Here is an 18112-nt window from a genome sequence, read left to right as displayed (position 1 = left end):
AGTAAGATATATCCTGTCTTTAGTCCACATTGACATGTAGGCAAATTTTTATTGCCTTGCACAATGGTAAGACACAGACATATATTTTCATATCCAAGTTGTCTATTGATCGATTTTTAAAACTGATTCTAACTTAGTCCTAGTCACCAAACCTTTTGCATTTTTTATTTGCAGAGAAGGTTCAGGGACTGAGGCTTCTGTTCTTACCTCTGCTGTCATAATCAGGCAGTGGCCAGAGAGTCCTGAGAGCCTGACATCCCATGTGATGCAATTATGTGTCCTAAAGCGACCCGTGTGGCCTGGCTGGGGAGTATATAAATACTGGGTGTGCTTTGTCCCTTTGCCCACAGCTGCTGATATCTCATGACAGTAAATATTGTGCAATCGTCAGACGGCAGAGAACAAAACTGGCCAACTTGCCAGAGGCGTGGATTTTCTGAACCAGTTCACTCTGATGTGGTGTACTTACTAACTACTCTGAAGCACAGGCCAAGAGGTAATACCACAGTCCTGGAAACAAGCTCCTTGCAGAGGGATAGTTATCCACTGACATTTGACATCAGCAATTATTTCAGCCTATGCTCATAAGACTCAAAGACTTCAGGTGTGGCAAATAATCAGAATGTTATCATTTCATAATAAAGTAAGTCAGAAATTCGAACATACTGCTGAGTGTTTTTGATATCTTCCATGCTGTATATGTTCATAAGAAAGCAGCAAGCTATATAACTGCATTATTCTGTAGTGTTTTATAAATACACAATTCACATGAACCATAACTTCTTAAAAATCTTTATTTGGATTCTGTGGGCCTGTCTCCAAGATATGTCGCTGAGGCAGAAATATGGGGTGCAGAAAGTGACTTAGATGTGACTCCAAAGGATTAGTGTTGCTGGACTAGCTACTTCATATGAATAAAACGTAAGTTGGCATCCAAAATGTCTCATGTGACAAAACTTGCTATACTTCATGACTAAAACAGGCTTGATTCAAAATTAAAAAATAGACAAAATATTTTTATAATTAAAAATTTAAGAAGATACAAATAAAATTACCAGATGTTCAGAGACACTATTTTCTTGACATCAATCCATTAATTTTGCCATGTTTGAGTTGGGCAAACACAAATTTTGGCTCCCTCTTGTGGCTCAGTTCTATATTGAATTCGCTTCTTGTAACTAAGGGTTCTGTGTTACTGCAGTGTTTCTGTAATTTGCTGTATGTCCATTGTACACGGAGCTAGGTTCTGAAAGGTCATGTTATCTTATTTTTATTCGAAAAGAAAGGCCTGATTTTTCAGTATACATAAGAAACCATTTTAAAACAATTTAATATGATAGAAGACATTACCTTACAGGAAGATGAGTTAACAAATACACCCTTATCCATAAAGAGACAGCGATTTTATCAAGAGTAGGTACTTATCATCACCCCTCTCTGCATAATATTCCAATTTTTTGAGGACCCTTGTCATTTCAGTGACCTTTTAAAAACATCTAACAGACCCTTACTAGACTGAGGACAAGGCAGAGGTGTGGTCCATGGTGACCTGCCCCATTCTCCAGTCCAGCAGTCCTTAGTTTTCACAGGCTTGTTTAAAGACCACACATAATCTGTCTGGTTTGCTTGTTTCCATCTGTTAAGTGCTGATTTCTGGTGCTGGTGATCTTTAATATGTCAGAAAGGATTTTTTTTCCTCTGAAAACGCTTCTAAATTTCTCACATAATTCTTTTTTACTTAAAATACATAAAACAGCCCCTGCCCAGGACTTACAAAGAATCGTTTCCATAGACATCACTCTTCTTGTTCTGTGTCAGATAGTAGAACTGCTCAATAGGAAGGTTTCTGAAGAGACAACAAATTAAATTGAACATATTTGTACATAGTAGGGCATATCCACGAGAGGGCAAAGGACAAATAGATGAATACAGACACAAGTATACTGAAATTCTATATAGAATATATAAAAAGTAGTGCTTTAAATTAGTTGAAAAGTAAGAATTTTTTAGTAAACAGGATGGGAACAGTTAACCATCTCCACTTAGCAATTCAAAGAAGATCATTTCAGTTAGAGTAAAACCTAAATAGCAAAGGAATGGGTCAGGAGCCTGTAAGTTCACAAGCAGAATGCCAAGGTGGGAAGACTGCAAGTTCAGCTTGAGTTACATAAACATTCCCTGTTTAAAAAGCTAAAAATAAAAAAGAGGGCTAGAGATACGGCTCAACAGTTAAGAATGTGTGCTACTCTTGCAGTACAAGAGTTTAGTTCTCAGCATCCAAGGGTGGCTCACAACACCTTTGACCTCTGTGGACAACTGCATTCCTGTGCACATTACCTACAGACAGGCAAGCAATGTATATAATCTAGAAAGAGAAATACCCTCTCCCTAAACAACACCTACGAGGGGGAAAATCTATACAAATGTTTACAATTTTCCACTGGTAAATAGATCTTGTTTTGTTTTGGAGGGTTTGTGTGTGCGTGTTCAGTATGTCTGAGACAGGGTGTCTTGTTCATTGCTGAGATCAGCAGGATAGCTGGCCCATCAGCTCCAGGGATTCTTCTGCCCCTGCCTCCTCTCTTGTCAGATGCACAACACTGTGTCTGCTTCGGGACACCTCAACTCAGGGCCTTTCACTTATGTGACAGGTGCTTAATTACTGAGTCATGTCCCTAACACAGATTTTTGATGTCCAATACCTTGACTATAAAGAACAAAAATAATCTATAAATAAAATAAAAACCAAATAAAGAAAAAATAAGAGCTGAAGAGGAAATACAAAAGTTGTTATGTAAAACATAAAGAAAAACATATCCAAATAACTAGTAATCAAAAAATATATTCTCAGAATCATGAGAATGGATTAACTCACAAAATAGACAAAAACTGTACAGCTGGAAAACATAGTACAGAGGCTGAGGCACAAGAAAATGAATGCTTTTAGACACTTACAAGAATATAAATCATTTGGGTCACATATACTAAACTAAAAACCCTCAGATGTTATGACCTAGACCTTCCCTTTAGGATTTGTTCTAAAGAAACATTCATGATGAGCTGACAAATCCCTATGTAAGGCAGTTCATTATGGTACAAGTAAAGCAACAAAATATATGAGTGTCTCAACTCTGACCCATATGTATTGTGGGTATTGAGATTAAAATAAAGTGGATCTATGCTTACTATCTGGATTGAAAATAAGAAAAACATCTAGATTGTTTAATACTATGATCATATAGGTGCATACATTAACAAAAACCCACCATATATTTTCAATGGGCACACAAAAAATATTAGGAATAAAGCAGCAAAATGCATGGAAGAAGACTCATATGGCAGGGTGGTGCATCCCTCTAAGAAGGGGGGTGTGCTCAAGGGAGTCTGGGCCTCCCAGGTAATGTTTTCATATGAGCTCAGTGTTCACTGTGGCCACCCAATGTCTTCTGAATCCACCCTTTATTGCCACAGTGATCTCATCACCAAGGATAGTTACTACTTGCCTGGCAAATCAAAGTCTAGTGCAGAAGTGGGTGATTGGTGGAACTTAGGGCACACGTGGGCACCCTGCATTTTATCTTGCCCGGGGGCAAGTTCCAAACATGGAAAGTAAGCAAAATAAAGGTCCTATAGCTCACACACCTCAACATCATACTCATGTACCCATGGTGCAGCATGAGAGGGAAGAACCCAAAGGGGTTTTGTGAGCAGCAAATGTTGTGGAACAATGGTCTTGTACTTTGTAAAGATTTGTCACTTGTATTTTAATAAAACTCTAATTGGCCAGTAGCCAGGCAGGAAGTATAGGCAGAGCAACAAGAACAGGAAAATTCTGGGAAGAGGAAAGTTCAGTCTGCAGTTGTGACCCAGCCACAGAAGAAGCAAGATGAGAATGCCTCACTGATAAAGGTACCAAGCCACATGGCTAACACAGACAAGACTTATGGGCTAATATAAGTTATGAGTTAATAAGAAGCCTGAGCTAATAGGCCAACCAGTTTATAATTAATGTAGTAGACCTCTGTGTGTTTCTTTGGGACAAACGGCTGCAGGACAGGGCGGGACAGAAACCTCAGATAACAAGCAAATCTATTCAATTGTCTGTTGGACTCTACAGGAATCACTGTTAGCCCTTTGACCTCTCTAGGTTTTCCCCTTGCTAATATGATTTTCGCTCTCTTTTCTTCAAACTGGAGAACTGCAGGTTTTGTTGGGATCACCTTGCTTTACGTGTATCTGGAATGTAGGGTTGGGATTAGATATAATGCATGCAATATTGCCCATTTCCTCTTTCAGGAAAAGCATGGGAGTGAACAGTGGTGACTTTATTCCACTTGTTACAGCTAGTGGTTGTGTAGAGGTGAAGAGCCAAGGAAGCTAAGCTGTCTATGGGGCAAAGAACTGCTTGACTCCAAATGCTTCCTGGAAGACATTAAGTTACAGCCTGGAATGAATTACATAGAAGTTTCTTTCCTTAGTTGGCTCCTATTAATAACATAAGATTTTTTTTATTATTATTGTTTGGTTCTTGTCAGGTGATAAATTTTGCATCTGTTTTATCTTTTAGACATTAGAAGTTTTGCTTCATGTGGTCCCATTGACTTTTATGTACTACCACCATTACCATTAAAGAAAGACCACTATGGGACAATGGTCTCTATTCTGTCAATCATATTTTAAATAAACGCTGATTGGCCAGTAGCCAGGCAGGAAGTATAGGCAGGACAACCAGACAGGAAGTAGAGGCGGGTCAATGAGAAAAGGAGAATTCTGGGAAGGAGGAAGCCCATTCCTTTGCAGTCCTTGCCCAGCCACAGAAGAAGCAAGATGTGACTGCCTTACTGAAAAAGGTACTGAGCCATGTGGCTAACATGAACAAGAACAATGGGCTAATGTAAGTTATAAGAGTTAATAAGAAGCCTGAGCTAATGGGCCAATCAGTTTATAGTTAATGTAGACCTCTGTGTGATTTCTTTGGGACTTAACAACTGTGGGAACTGGGCAGGACAGAAAACCTCAGTACACAGAGTACTACAGATCTACTTAATAGCTTTTTATCATTTGACAGTAGTTTAGTGAAGAATCTACTTACATTTTTATAGAGAAATGAACAGTTTTGCCACTTGTATAAACTTATTTATGAGAGTGAAAACAAGACCATACCTTTTTATTACTCTGTTGGTTTTATTCTCTCAGTGAATGGATAAAATGGGGGATAACTGACCCCACTTAGAACTTCTGAAGCTTGCATACTGTGGTTGGGTGAATATTGTTGATAATACCTTTAAAGAGTTTTCCTTATAGTCCTGTCAGGAAGAGCTGGGAAAGCAATGGTGTCTCCTATGGCATGCCTTGCTCTGCAGAGGGCTACCCTTTCTTTAGCTTTGCTCTTTCTGTTTCATTCAGATAATCTCACCATGTCATTTCTCTAAGGAGAAGGTACCTGTAGAGTTAGTGAAGGAAGGAGCCTACCCTATCCTCCTAGTTTACTGTCTGTTGCTGTGATAAATACTGACCAAATTCTCTTTGGGGAAGAAGGCTTTATTACTTCATAAGTTCGAATCCATCATTAATGGAAGTCAGGGGAGGAGCTCAAGCAAGAACCCTGAGGGAGGAAGTGAGGCAGAGACCACAGACCACAGAAGAGGAGTGCTGTTTTGCTCTCCCTGGTTCATGCTCAGCTTTTTTTTTAAAAATTTATTTGTTTTTATTTTATATGTATTGGTCTTTTGCTGAGTAACTGGAGTTATAGACAATTGTGAGCTGTCATGTGGGTGCTGAGAATTGAACCCAGATCCTCTGGAAGATCAGCCAGTGTTCTTAAACACTGAGCCATCTCTCCAGCCTGCTTTCTTATATAACCCTGGACAACCTGTCTAGAGTGATACTGCCCAATGGGTTGGGCCATCCCACATCAATCATGAATCAATGAAATGCTTACTCACTCTCACAGGCCAACTGGATAGAAACAATTACTAACTGGAGTTCCCCCTCACAGGTGTTAAGTTGACAAAAATAACCAGCATATATCCCTACAAGGAGGGGGTGAGTTGTGGCATCCCAGAACCCCAACTGAAATGCCCTCCCCACCCAGGGAAGGTGACATGTGGTTTCAAGAGTAATATTTTTATGAAATAATTGCGGCTTGACCCATCAAAGAGCTGGAAAATATTTTGTATAAAAGACTGTTTTTAGAGAGAAAGAAAAGTATTGTAAGAAAAAAGTCTTTGTTACAGAAGATAAATCATATTCTACAGTTGTTTGCCAAGGTATCTGCAGTGTGCCAGAAGACTGTCAGAAAGATGTTTTCAAGAAAAAAGTATGCTAAAATGACAACAATGACATAAAAGGACACTAGAAAAACTGATATATTAACCCAGACTTGGGGTCAGGGAAGAGTGATGGTTCTAGCAGGAATAGTGCTCCCTCTCCAGGGTCTTAGGGCTGTGTCTAGCCAGAATGAGGGACCTCTTCATTTAAATTGGATTGCTCGGAATGTTTGAAACTAGTCTTTTTGGCTCTCCTTTAGGACACTTTTTTTTTTTTTTGAGATAGGGTTTCTGTGTGACAGCACTAGCTGTGCTGGAACTTGATTTGTAGACCAGGCTGGCCTTTAACTCAGAGATCCGCCTGCCTCTGCCTTCCTAGTGCTGCGATTAAAGGTGTGTGCCACTATGTTAGGCATATTGTGCACATTTAACATACAAATGTTGGGGATCACAGCTGTGCATTCCTCAAAGAGCTGTACCTGGTTGCTAAGCCAATACTTGCTATGTGCATGTTAAGGAACAGATAGGGAGTAAATGGGTGAATCAATAAAATGCACAGGTGGATGCACTTGGGGCTTTAGCATCAAACAAACCTGGGTCAAATCCCTGTTCTACAGATTTGCAATGTCTAGCTCAAGGAAAGAGAGATAGCCTAGAGCTTCCAAAGGCATAGCCAACTATAGCATGGTTAAGAGCTTCTCTGAGAGTGGAGTCCTTAAAGAAAGTCTGTTGAACAAGTGTTACAGCATGAGGTCCTAACTACCTGTAATGTGTGCTGAGTCTCTGCAGGGCCTTGCTCTATTTGTTGATGCTTACAGAAGGTCACTGGCTGCACATGGCCCTGTTATTGACATTTCATTGTCTAGCTGGGGTTTATCTTCCCTAATTTATTTCTTTTACATGCTTTAGAACAGCAAGAAGCTAGTTACCTAGACTGTTAGTAAACCAGGCAACTGGGAGTGTTAGATAAGGCAGGAAAGGAAGTGGGTGCTGTGCCATGATTTTATGGATTCCATTCCAGGTAAACATAATAACCTTTAGCAAATATAATAACCATTACCAAATAATGAGGGATTTAATTTAATTTGCTAAATTGCTGCTTGCCTCTCCCTTTTTAACCTAGAACCTTGTGCATGCTAGGCAGATTTTCACCACTGAACATTGAACTATATCTTGAGTCCTTTTTTCTTTCTTTTTTTTTATGTTCTATTTTGAGGCAGGGTCTTTCTTATCAAGTTGCCCAGGCCCTGAATTTCTGATCATCCTGCCTCAGTCTCTTAATCAGCTTGGATTACATGCCTTGCCACCAGGTCCAGGCTCCTTTAGTTTTGTGCTTTGAATACTCTTGCTGAAGGAATGACTTTACAGTTCATTACCTGAAAATATAGGCTGGCCTGTTAGTTCAGTGGGTAAAGGTGCCTGCTGCCAAGCCTGGACAATTCCTGGAATCCACATAGCAGAAGAGAACTAACTTTCAAGTTGTCCTCTGACTTTTATGCATCCTACCCCAGACACATGGGAAAAAAAATCAGTCTGAAAATAGTGTCCTTCAGGTTCAAATACTTTAATAAATATAGTCAACAAACTAGAAAACAGATTCTCAAACCAAGAACACATGTACAAGTCAGAGTGAGCTTTTTTGCTCAAGCAAAAACATTTTTTTTTAAGATTTATTTATTTATTATGTATCCAGTGTGCTGCCAGCATGTATCCCTGCAGGCCAGAAGCGGACACCAAATCTCATTACAGATAGTTGTGAGCACATGTGGTTGCTGGGAACTGAACTCAGGACCTTTGGAAGAGCAGGCAAAGCTGTTAACCATTGAACCATCTCTCCAGCCCAGCAAAAACATTTTTAACTTAATCTCCTCCTTCTGCTTTTTATCACATTTAGTTTTCATTTTTATTTTATGTATATAGTTGTATGTGCTTGCATGTATATCTGTGCATTATGCATGTATAATATCTGTGTAGTCCAGAAGAGAATGTCAGACCTCCCAGAACTGTAGTTACAGATGATTGTGAGCTGCCACGTGGGTATGAGAAGCGAACCCAGGTCCTCTGGAAGAGTAGCCAGTGCTCTTAGCTTCTGAGACACTGCTCCAGCCTTCATTTGGTTTTACATAAGTGAGGAATTAATCAGAATTTCTAATCAGAATACTTTAATATCTCAAATGGCAGCAACATAAAACAAAACTACAGACTTACCACTGACTTCACAACTGGGAAGCACAGAATTAGTTTTTCTGTTTGTGTATTCATAAAGAGTAAAAGAAGTCCAGAAGCAGATATGTTAAGAACTAACAAGGAAAACGAAATGGTTAATGCAGACCTTTTGTGAATATGAATGCTGGAAAGGTCACTTACTTTGGCCAGGTCTGTCCTCCAAATCCATAATGCTGATGTCCTTTGCCCATGACACGGGGAGGCTCACATTTTGGCCTGTGTTCTTCAGGAAGAGCAACTGGAATAATGCCACCATATTCCCTTTCAGCACCCCATGGAAGCCTGCATTGTGGCCATGATTCCCGCAGCTCCTGATACCTGTGAGAAATGACAGACCTCTGACACTGCTCGGCTGTATCTTAAATCCCGTTCGTTTTCAGAATATAGAATTCTAAAATTATGATACACTCTGACTGTTAAAGGAATGAGGTTAGCGGTTAGCCCTTCTCACAAATGTATTTATTTTGTAAAAAGAAAAAAAAAGCTTGAGATGAAATTCACATACCATAGAATTTAACAGTTTTAGTTGACTCACGAGTGTGTACAGCAGCCACCAGAGTCAATTTTATATTTTCATGACCTCAAGAAGAAGCCCTGTGTTCTTTGGCTGTGCTATACTAAGGACCCCACCTTTATCCCACCCCAAGCATCTACTTTCTTTTAGACTTATCTGTTTCTGACACTTCATATAAACAGAACCATATACTATGTAGTCTTGTGTTGGCTTCTATCATTCCAAACATAATGCTTTCAAAGTTGATGCTTAATATAACATGAACCAGGACTTCACTCCTCTAATGGCTGCATAACAGTCTACCAATGGATATTCCATTTTGCTCAACCATTCATCAGTTGGTAAGATATTTGACTCTTATTATTGTTGTACTAAATATTAGTGTTTTTGAGTACTTGATTTAATTTTCTAGAGAACACTACCAAAGAATGTATTATATAGCTGGATCTTATGTGAATTTGAATTTAATTTCTTGGGAAACTGCTGGGCTATTCTATAGCGGATGGTTCATTATACACTCCTGGAAGATTGGTACAAGGGCTTAGCATTTGTCATGTGTGTTTGAAAAAGAATTATAGCCATTTTAATGGAAGTAAAGGAGTATGTCACTGTAATTTTGTAATTCTCTCTCTCTCTTTTTTTTTATTTTTTTATTTTTTGGTTTTTCGAGACAGGGTTTCTCTGTGGTTTTGGAGCCTGTCCTGGAACTAGCTCTTGTAGACCAGGCTGGTCTCGAACTCACAGAGATCAGCCTGCCTCTGCCTCCCAAGTGCTGGGATTAAAGGCGTGCGCCACCACTGCCCGTGTTTTGTATTCTCTTAATGACAACAGTACTTTCTGTTTCTACTTCTTCTTTGGAAAATGTCTATTTGATTTTGTGTTTTTAAATTTTATTTCTTAGTTACAAGTTCTTTTTAAGTTCCAGGAAGAAGTCTTTTATTGGCCAAACTAAGCAAATATGTGCTCCTGTTCTGTACACTTCCTTCTCATTTACTTGAGAGTATCTTTTGAAATATCAAAGTTTCTAATTTTTTTTTTGACAGGGTTTCTCTGTAGCTTTGAAGCCTGTTCTGGAACTTAGCTCTTGTAGACCAGGTTGGCCTCGACTCACAGAGATCCACCTACCTCTGCCTCCCGAGTGCTGGGATTAAAGGCGTGCATCACCACCTCCCGGCCAAAGTTTCTAATTTTGATGAAGTTCAGTTTATTTTTACTTTTGTTGATAATTAGGATGTACATATAAATATGTGGCCACTCCAAAACCAAAGACTCACTCCTGCTGTCCCTCCATGAGTTTTGTAGTTTTAGGACTCGCTTTTACACCTGTCTCTGAGTCATATGAGTAAATTTTATGTATGGTATAAGGTAAGAGTCAAACTTGCTCCTCTGCATTTGGATGTTCCTGGCACTGACTGCTGAGAGACTTGGAGCCTTGCGAAGGGATGGTGCTAGTACTGTCAAGTCATTACTTGCTTCCCAACCGTTCATTGGGGTCCCTCGTTTGGCAAATGCTGTGCAGCAATGGTCCTCTGGAGGGAACTGAGGAATGACCTGGGGAACTGAGGGACTGAGTTCTCTGTGTGGGCCAATATGTTGATGAATAGAAACAGCCTAAGTCTCAAGTCAGAGGCTTAAAATCACTACATCATACTAAGAATATTTGGATAAGTTTGGGATATTTGTAAAGACCTGATTAGAACTTAGTTGATTGCATGGACCATAAAAATGGTTTTGTGTTTCTCTATTTAGAGCTGGTCTAGGGGTCAGGGATTTGCGGGCATAGTGTTAGAGGGCCATGGTGAGAAGGAAAGTATGAGAGGAGAGCAGAACCGCCTTCTCTGGGCTCCTCAGTCCTGTGGGCTCTCCTGTGAGTATGGGGGAGGTAGTCAGAGTCATGGAAGCGTAGCTCAGAGAGGCATGAGCTGCTGGGTACTTCTTCCAGCACAGTACATGCCTTAGAGGACCCCTCCCCATAGTAACTGCTAAGTACAATGGAGAATTAACACAGGACTGTCTTACAGATGGAACTGAATATCATATGAAAGTGCTAGATAAACAACTACTAAATTATGGACCTACTAACCGTTATGCAACTAGTATTTGACTGGAATAGTGCCTTTCATTTATGTATGACTATTCTGTGGCTGCCTTCACCCTCCACAGCAGAGCAGAGTATTTATGATGAAACTGTAAAGAACAAAGAACAAAATATTTTGTGTGGTTTGTTGCAGACAGCATGTCCTAAGCTCTGCACAAACCAGTTTAGGAAAGCTTGATGACTGTTGCTGTGGGGTCCTGGCAATCAGCTTCCAGATCTTTCCTCTTCTCCCAGCTCTGACTATGATCAACACACATGGTTTAGGGGACATGACAAGTGAGAAATATTAAACACTTGTGATTAATTGTCAGGAGCCAATTTCCCCCCAAAATTATTGCAGGAACCATTGTCCTAAGGAATTTGCAGAGAACCCCACTTCCCAATTGTATTGAGAATTGTTCTACTGGCAGAGCCTATCCCACACCCAATTATCTGTTAATAGAGAGCTATCTGTTAGTGGAACCCGCCCCACACTCCAATTATCTAGAGAACTAGGTGTGTCAACTTGTGACTTCCTGGCCGAGGAATCGTGACCTGACCGAGTAACCTCCTGGCCTACGTGACCGATGTGGACCACGCGGCAAGAGACCATGCCCCCCCCCCCCAAATTCCTCATCCTATATAATAAACGGATCCATACTCTAATAAACGGAGGCTTTGACAAATCTGCTTGGCCTCCTTCCTGTCTCCCGCCCATATCTTCCAGATGGCGCCTCTCCGGGACCCTGGAATTACTGACCCTGCCAGGCGGGTTACACCCCTAGACTGAGTAACCCACCAAGGCGGTCAACAATTAATGACAAGCTAAGCTTTAATTTTTAAGTTTGTAAAGTTACATTTAAATCATAAATGAGTCAATTTCTCAATATCTGGCCCTAGTAAAATACATTGTTCCAGAAGATGAGCCAAAAAATATTAATCAATCATGTGTACTAGCACCCAGTGAAGTTGCAAAATTGAAAAAAAAAATATAAAATAAGAGGTAATGCCTAAATCACCCTTTACCCTTTCAACCCCTTGCAGTCTTTCTCTCTGGCACAGCTGGCAAGGAACTCATGGCAGTTCAACTGCCTTAGTCTACTGAGTGCTGGGATTAACAGCTGGGAACCACCACACCCAGCATGTTTCTTTTTATTTTAAATACTCACGTCTACTCAACCCTCATCCTGTGGTATTAGTATTCATAACACCGTGTAGAAGGAACTGTTGAAATGTAAGTTTAGGTTTTAGGATGAAATAATTATTTCAAATAAAACACCTCTCCTGAACAAAGAGAATAATCATGAAGTTAATTGTTTACTTTGTTTTAGGGAGGGTTATGGATGGACCAAAACCTATTAAAGTCACTGTGAAGAATCTTGAGTATCAATCCCCAAATTAGAGGGCTCAATTTGACTAGTAATGATTGGAAGGCACGGTTACAAGACAGCTCACACAAATCTTAATTTCTTTTAAACTGGCAGAGAACTAATCTCTCTCTCTCTCTCTCTCTCTCTCTCTCTCTCTCTCTCTCTCTGTTTCAAGAATCAAAAAGTAATGAACCTAGAAGTGAAACGGAAATCCTAATCAATTCTCAAAATGATTCTTTAATTGATATATTTCTTTGACTGATGAGTTACAGAACAAGTAGTCAGCTGACTGGGAAGAGGAGATAGGGCTAGTGATTCTAGGTGCTGTCTCAGTCACAAGTACATTTTTTTAGTGTGTGTGTGTGTGTGTGTGTGTGTGTGTGCGTGTGTGTGTGTGTGTACGTGTGTGTGTGTGCGTGTGTGTGCGTGTGTGTGTGTGCACGTGTGTGTGCGCGTGTGTGTGTGCGCGTGTGTGCGCGCACGTGTGTGCACTGGAAATGAACCTAGAGCCTCATACATGCTAGCGAGAATTAATTCTGCCACTGAACTGTTCCTAGTCTCTGAACTTTCAGTGGAGAAAATACAGAACAATACAGTGTCTAGTCAGTTACTTAACATTCTCAAGGAGAACAAATGAGATTGTTATAAAACAGTGGCTACTATAATTGCTCTGGAACACCCAAGTGAATAAAGTGAGGTACAGATATAAAGATTAGCTTGTTCCTTGATCACTGGGTAAGCCAGAACCCTATTTCTGGTTCTCTTACCGTTTACAGTGCTTTCTGCAAACCCAGTCTTGCCCAGGTTCTTCTGATGCCCCTCCAACTTAGTGTGCCAGAATATGTACAGGTTAAGCCTGGAAGTGTATATTTTTATGAAGCTTCTCAGGTGATTTTTTTTGTTGAGACAGGGTCTTACTTGGTAGCCCAGGTTGGCCCATTATGTCCTTAAATTCACAGCAATAATTTTAGTTCAATAGTTCTTCGGTCTTAGCCTCCCAAAGGCTTAAAATACAGGGATAAGCTGATATGATTATCCTTAGGTGATTTTAATGTACTGTCTGACTGCCTTGCCCACTACAAGAAGAAGGAAGTAGGCTGGTATAAGGAAGTAATTGTATATTATGATCATAGTTGCCACATGAACTCAAAATCTGTCACACTTGGTAAGGGTGTGCCTTTTTCTATGCTTAGAAAAGTAAGCTTCTGAAAGCTAATATACGCCAAGGACATGATGTATCTTTACCATCAGGAAGAGTGGTTTCCTGGAAGGCAGGGGCTTTTTGCTTCATACTGTTTTGTTTTGGGTTTGGGTTGAGAGCCACTGACCCAGAACTTGTCTTGAAGCAAGTCTCAGGGATGACAGAGTAAAGATGCTGCTCTTGTCTGGTGATACTGTCAGAGCATCTCAGAACGGTGAGGGGAACAGAATCTTTTCTAAGCTGCTTGGGGCTGCTTACGAAGGCATTAGCAGGAAGGGCTGTAAGAACACATGGTCATCCTGGCTTTCTGTCTGGAGACAGGGATGGTTGTTCTCAGAGTGCTTAAATGGCCTCTCATGTAATATGGATAGCTGACCATACGGGCACTGAATTTTCTCAAATTTAGAAAACACTGATCATGTCAAACATTTATTTACATATTATAAATAAGAGTATATTTTCCTGCATGTATGCATACCACATGTGTTCCTGGTGCTTGAAGAGATCAGAAGAGGGCATCAGACTCCAAGCAGCTGGAGTTACAGAAGGCTGTGAACTAGCAACCAAACTTGGATCCTCTATGAGCTGCAAATACTCTTAACCCTGAGCCATCTCTCCAGCCCCCCTTTATCTTTTGCAAAGAACACATTTATAAATTGAAATAGAGCCGGATGGTGGTGACGCACGCCTTTAATCCTAGCACTCGAGAGGCAGAGGCAGGTGGATTTCTGTGAGTTCGAGGCCAGCCTGGGCTACAAGAGCTAGTTCCAGGACAGGCTCCAAAGCTATAGAGAAACCCTGTCTCGAAAAACTAAAAATAAATAAATAGAAATAGATCCATGAAGTCTGATTAAGATGACAAGAACCTAAATGTAAGAGCACAGTCTGGAAGAACCAGGGTTGGGGCCAAGAAAGAGACCCTTAGGGAGACTGGAGAAACTTTAAAATGGCGAAGTGCTCCTGGTCTAGGGATAATCACTTATTACTATACACATTTCCAGACGAAAGAATGGGAACCAGTAGGTAGAAGTTACAAGAAAGAAAAAGTGTTCTTCTCAAAGAAAATGATCTGACAACCAGGGGCAGTCAAAATTGGAATGGACTGCCTGTGTGTAGCAATGTAACACTTTGGAAGGTTTTCTTTTGACTATTGCTTTATGAGTATGTGTTTATGCCACTTGTGTGCAGGTGCCCTTCGAGGCCAGAAGAGGGCGTTGGATCTTCAGAACTGGAGTTACTGGTGTGCTGTGGGACAATGGTCTTTTATCCTGTCACTTGTATTTTAAATAAACGCTGATTGGCCAGTAGCCAGGCAAGAAGTATAGGCAGGGCAAGGAGAACAGGAAAATCCTGGGAAGAGAAAGACACAGTCTGCAGTTGTCATCCAGCCGCAGAGGAAGCAAGATGTGACTGTCTTTCTGAAAAAGGTACCAAGCCATGCAGCTAACACAAACAAGAATGTATTGTGTACATTATGTTAATATATGATGTCGGAAAGAGTTAATAAGAAGCCTGAGCTAATAGGCCAACCAGTTTATAATTAATGTAGACCTCTGTATATTTCTTAAGGACTGAACTGCTACGGGACCAGGTGGGACAGAAACCTCAGTCAACACTGGTGGTTGTGAGCTGCCTGATGTAGGCCATGAGAGCCAAACCTGGGTTCCTAGAACCAAACTTAGATCCTCTGGAAGAGCAGCAAGTACTCTTAACTGCTGAACTAGCTTCCCAGAACCATTTTTGAAGTGGGAGGGAATGTGTTTTCCTGTCTAATTTCCCAAGAGTAATTTTTTCTTAAAGAGCTTGTGTATGTGTTTCTATACAAATGTATGAGGCCAGAAAGTGACATTAGCTGCCTTCCTCAGTCACTCTCCATTTTACTTTTGAGACAGGGTTTCTCACTGAACCTGGTGCTTCCTGATTTTACTTGACTAGCTGGTTCTCAAGCCCCAGGGATCCCAGGGATCCTGTCTCTGCCTCCCCAGCACTGGGCTAACAGGTTCTTACTGCTGCACATGGCTTTTTTTGTAAGTGCTGAGGATCAAACTCACATCTTCAGGCTTGTGTGGTCAGCACTTTACCAGCTGAGCCATCACCTATTCTCCACTTAGAAAGAAGTTTTAGGGATTTGGCCAAGCAAAATTAGAAACGTGCAAAGCGAGAGCACAGCTACACAAGGTAATTAAAAACAAACTTATTCTTCCTCTCGAAATGATTCCAGTAAGTCAAGCAGAAGAAAGCCAGGCCAGAGATTCCGTATCTGCCTATACCGTATAGAGGTGCTCACTGCCATGGCTGTCATGAGCAGCGACAGAGTTACAGCCCAGCATCCAGTGCAGGGCTTACACAGCAACCTTTGTTGGTGACAGATTCTGGGAGTCTTTCTGGGCAGAAGGTGTTGGTGAATACACTACTGGTGGACACCACAATAAACAGATTGATCTCCAAGTGAAGAAGGGACCATTCTAGAATTCTAGAACAAAGCTGGAGGCGTAGTTTAGTGGTACAGTTTGCCTAGCAGGCATAAGGTCTCAGTTCAATCACTGCATGTGTGCGCACACGCCACACGTGCACACACACGCACACACACACACTTCTAGGATGAAAATTTTGATGTCTTTTTTTTTTTTTTAAGACAGGGTTTCTTTGTAGTTTTGGTACTTGCTCTGGAACCCACACTGTACACCACGCTGGTCTTGAACTCACAGAGATCTGCCTGCCTCTGCCTCCCGAGTGCTGGGATTAAAGGTGTGTGCTACCACCGCCCAGCGTCTGTTTTTTTAAAAATAGGATACAGCAATATACACCAATTTTAACTGATTAACCATGTAAAGTTTAGTCTTGTTTCCTTTTCTTTTCCATATGATAAACGGGAGAGCTGAAGTGCTTGTGTGTTATAAAGTCACTAATGTAATGAAATCTTTCTTTCGCATTTTCCTGATTTTTGTTTTACCTGTCTTCTGAAGCGGTTGGGCGAGTAGTTATTTCGAGCGGAGTGTGCAGCTGGTTAGAGTGAAAGGTGTCTGACAGGATGTCAGCTCCTTCAAGATTCCTGCAGCAGTAGCCCCTGCCGTGAATTACCTCCATGCTTCTCGCATAAATTTAGGCAGTCTGGAGAGTAAACAGATAAATGGAAGATGAGGGTGCATTTGGTTTTGGAAACTGTCTTAGTTATCACTACAATGACTTTGCCTTAGATAGGAAAGGAGACATCGATGCACAAAAATCTGGGGCTTGTTTTCTGCCTGCGAGGGTCTGTGGACTCTGTCAAACCTGTAATCTTCAGCAACTTCTGTAATAAAAGTAAACTTCGTGGAAATAACTCCAACTGAAGCAAACCCGAAAAGTGGAAATGAACACGTGGAGAACCTGTAACGAACAAGTCCCCTACAATCCACTTCTTGCCTCAAATTTAACACCATTCAAGAACAATCAGCTGACTTTCTACCGTGGTGGCCTTTCTAAGACGCCGGGAGACTGACTCATGAACAGGTCAGGAGCCTTCCTCTAAAACAGCAGTTCTCAACCTGTGTTTCACAGGGATCGCCTAAGACCCTCAAAACTCAGATATTTATGACTCCTAACAGCAGCAACGAAAATAATGTTATGGTTAGGGGTCATCACAACATGAGGAGCTGTTGTAAAGGGTCGCGGAATTAGGAAGGTTGAGAACCACTGCTCTAAAGGCGTCGCGGATTCTAGACAAGGACTCTTCCAGGTGGCCCCAGTGGAGGACACTGGGTTCCCCACAGCGCTGGAGCAAAGCCTGCCCCGTGGGAGGACCGGCGAGCCCGCTCGGTGCCACCAGAGGTCGCACGCACCTGACACACCTGCCCGGGAGCTCCGCCCGACCGCGTCTCCCCTTCTTGTCACAGGAGCTGGCGGGTGTCCGCGGGGCGTGGAATTTCGCGGTCTTCCGCACCTGCGGGCCCCGGGAGCGTGCTGGCAGGTGCGGGGGAAGAAGGCCGGAGGGACGGGGGCTGGCCGGGGGCGGGGTTGAGGCTGCCTGTGACGGCGACGGTGACCGCGCACTTAGGTAACACATCCTGAGGGTGGGGCGCCCGGAGCGCGGGCCGGGGAGCGGCGGGAAGCTCCCTCGGGATGTTAGGCCGCTCCTCAGAAGGTCCCGGGCCACCAGGTTGGAAGCGGGGGCCGGAAGTGAGGGGAGAGGGCTTTGCGGCAAAGGGGAAGGTGGGACACCGGGCTTTTCCGCCCTCGTCCCACCCCCGGCCCTGGGGTTTTAGCGCCTTCAACCTCAGGCTCCGCCCCCAGCCTCAGACCCCGCCCCGGCCGCAGGCTCCGCTCCCAGCCTCTTCCTCTTTGCCTAGGGCTGCGCCGCCTTTTACAGGCTTCAGCCTCGCCCCTCCATCGTAGGCTCTTTCTACACGCCTGTCTCTCCATCTTCCCTGGGCCTGGCCTCCTTCAGCCCCTCCCGCTCCGCGCCTCTGCTTCCAA

At 42.1% G+C, this 18112-nt stretch overlaps 1 protein-coding gene across 2 annotated transcripts in view; it reads right to left on the bottom strand.

Annotated features, from left to right (window-relative positions):
• CUNH7orf31 (chromosome unknown C7orf31 homolog) overlaps window positions 1-17847 on the bottom strand; it is a 35245-nt gene extending 17398 nt beyond the window's left edge. Inside the window, exons 1-4 of one of the 2 annotated variants that reach the window (XM_026788988.1) lie at window positions 17479-17847; window positions 16611-16768; window positions 8637-8813; window positions 1775-1846 (exon numbers count right to left, since the gene is read on the bottom strand). In XM_026788988.1, the coding sequence (XP_026644789.1) occupies window positions 1775-1846; window positions 8637-8813; window positions 16611-16744 (383 nt within the window). In that variant the 5' untranslated portion in view covers window positions 16745-16768; window positions 17479-17847. The remainder of the gene's footprint in view (window positions 1-1774; window positions 1847-8636; window positions 8814-16610; window positions 16769-17478) is intronic. The other variant, XM_005366615.3, reaches the window with a different exon arrangement.
• Window positions 17848-18112: the final 265 nt, after the last annotated feature.

This window comes from Microtus ochrogaster, unplaced genomic scaffold (genome assembly GCF_000317375.1).
Source record: "Microtus ochrogaster isolate Prairie Vole_2 unplaced genomic scaffold, MicOch1.0 UNK11, whole genome shotgun sequence".
Taxonomy (NCBI): Eukaryota; Metazoa; Chordata; class Mammalia; order Rodentia; family Cricetidae; genus Microtus; species Microtus ochrogaster.
The sequence above is the reverse complement of the archived record's forward strand: the minus strand, read 5'-3'. Positions and strand labels throughout refer to the sequence as shown.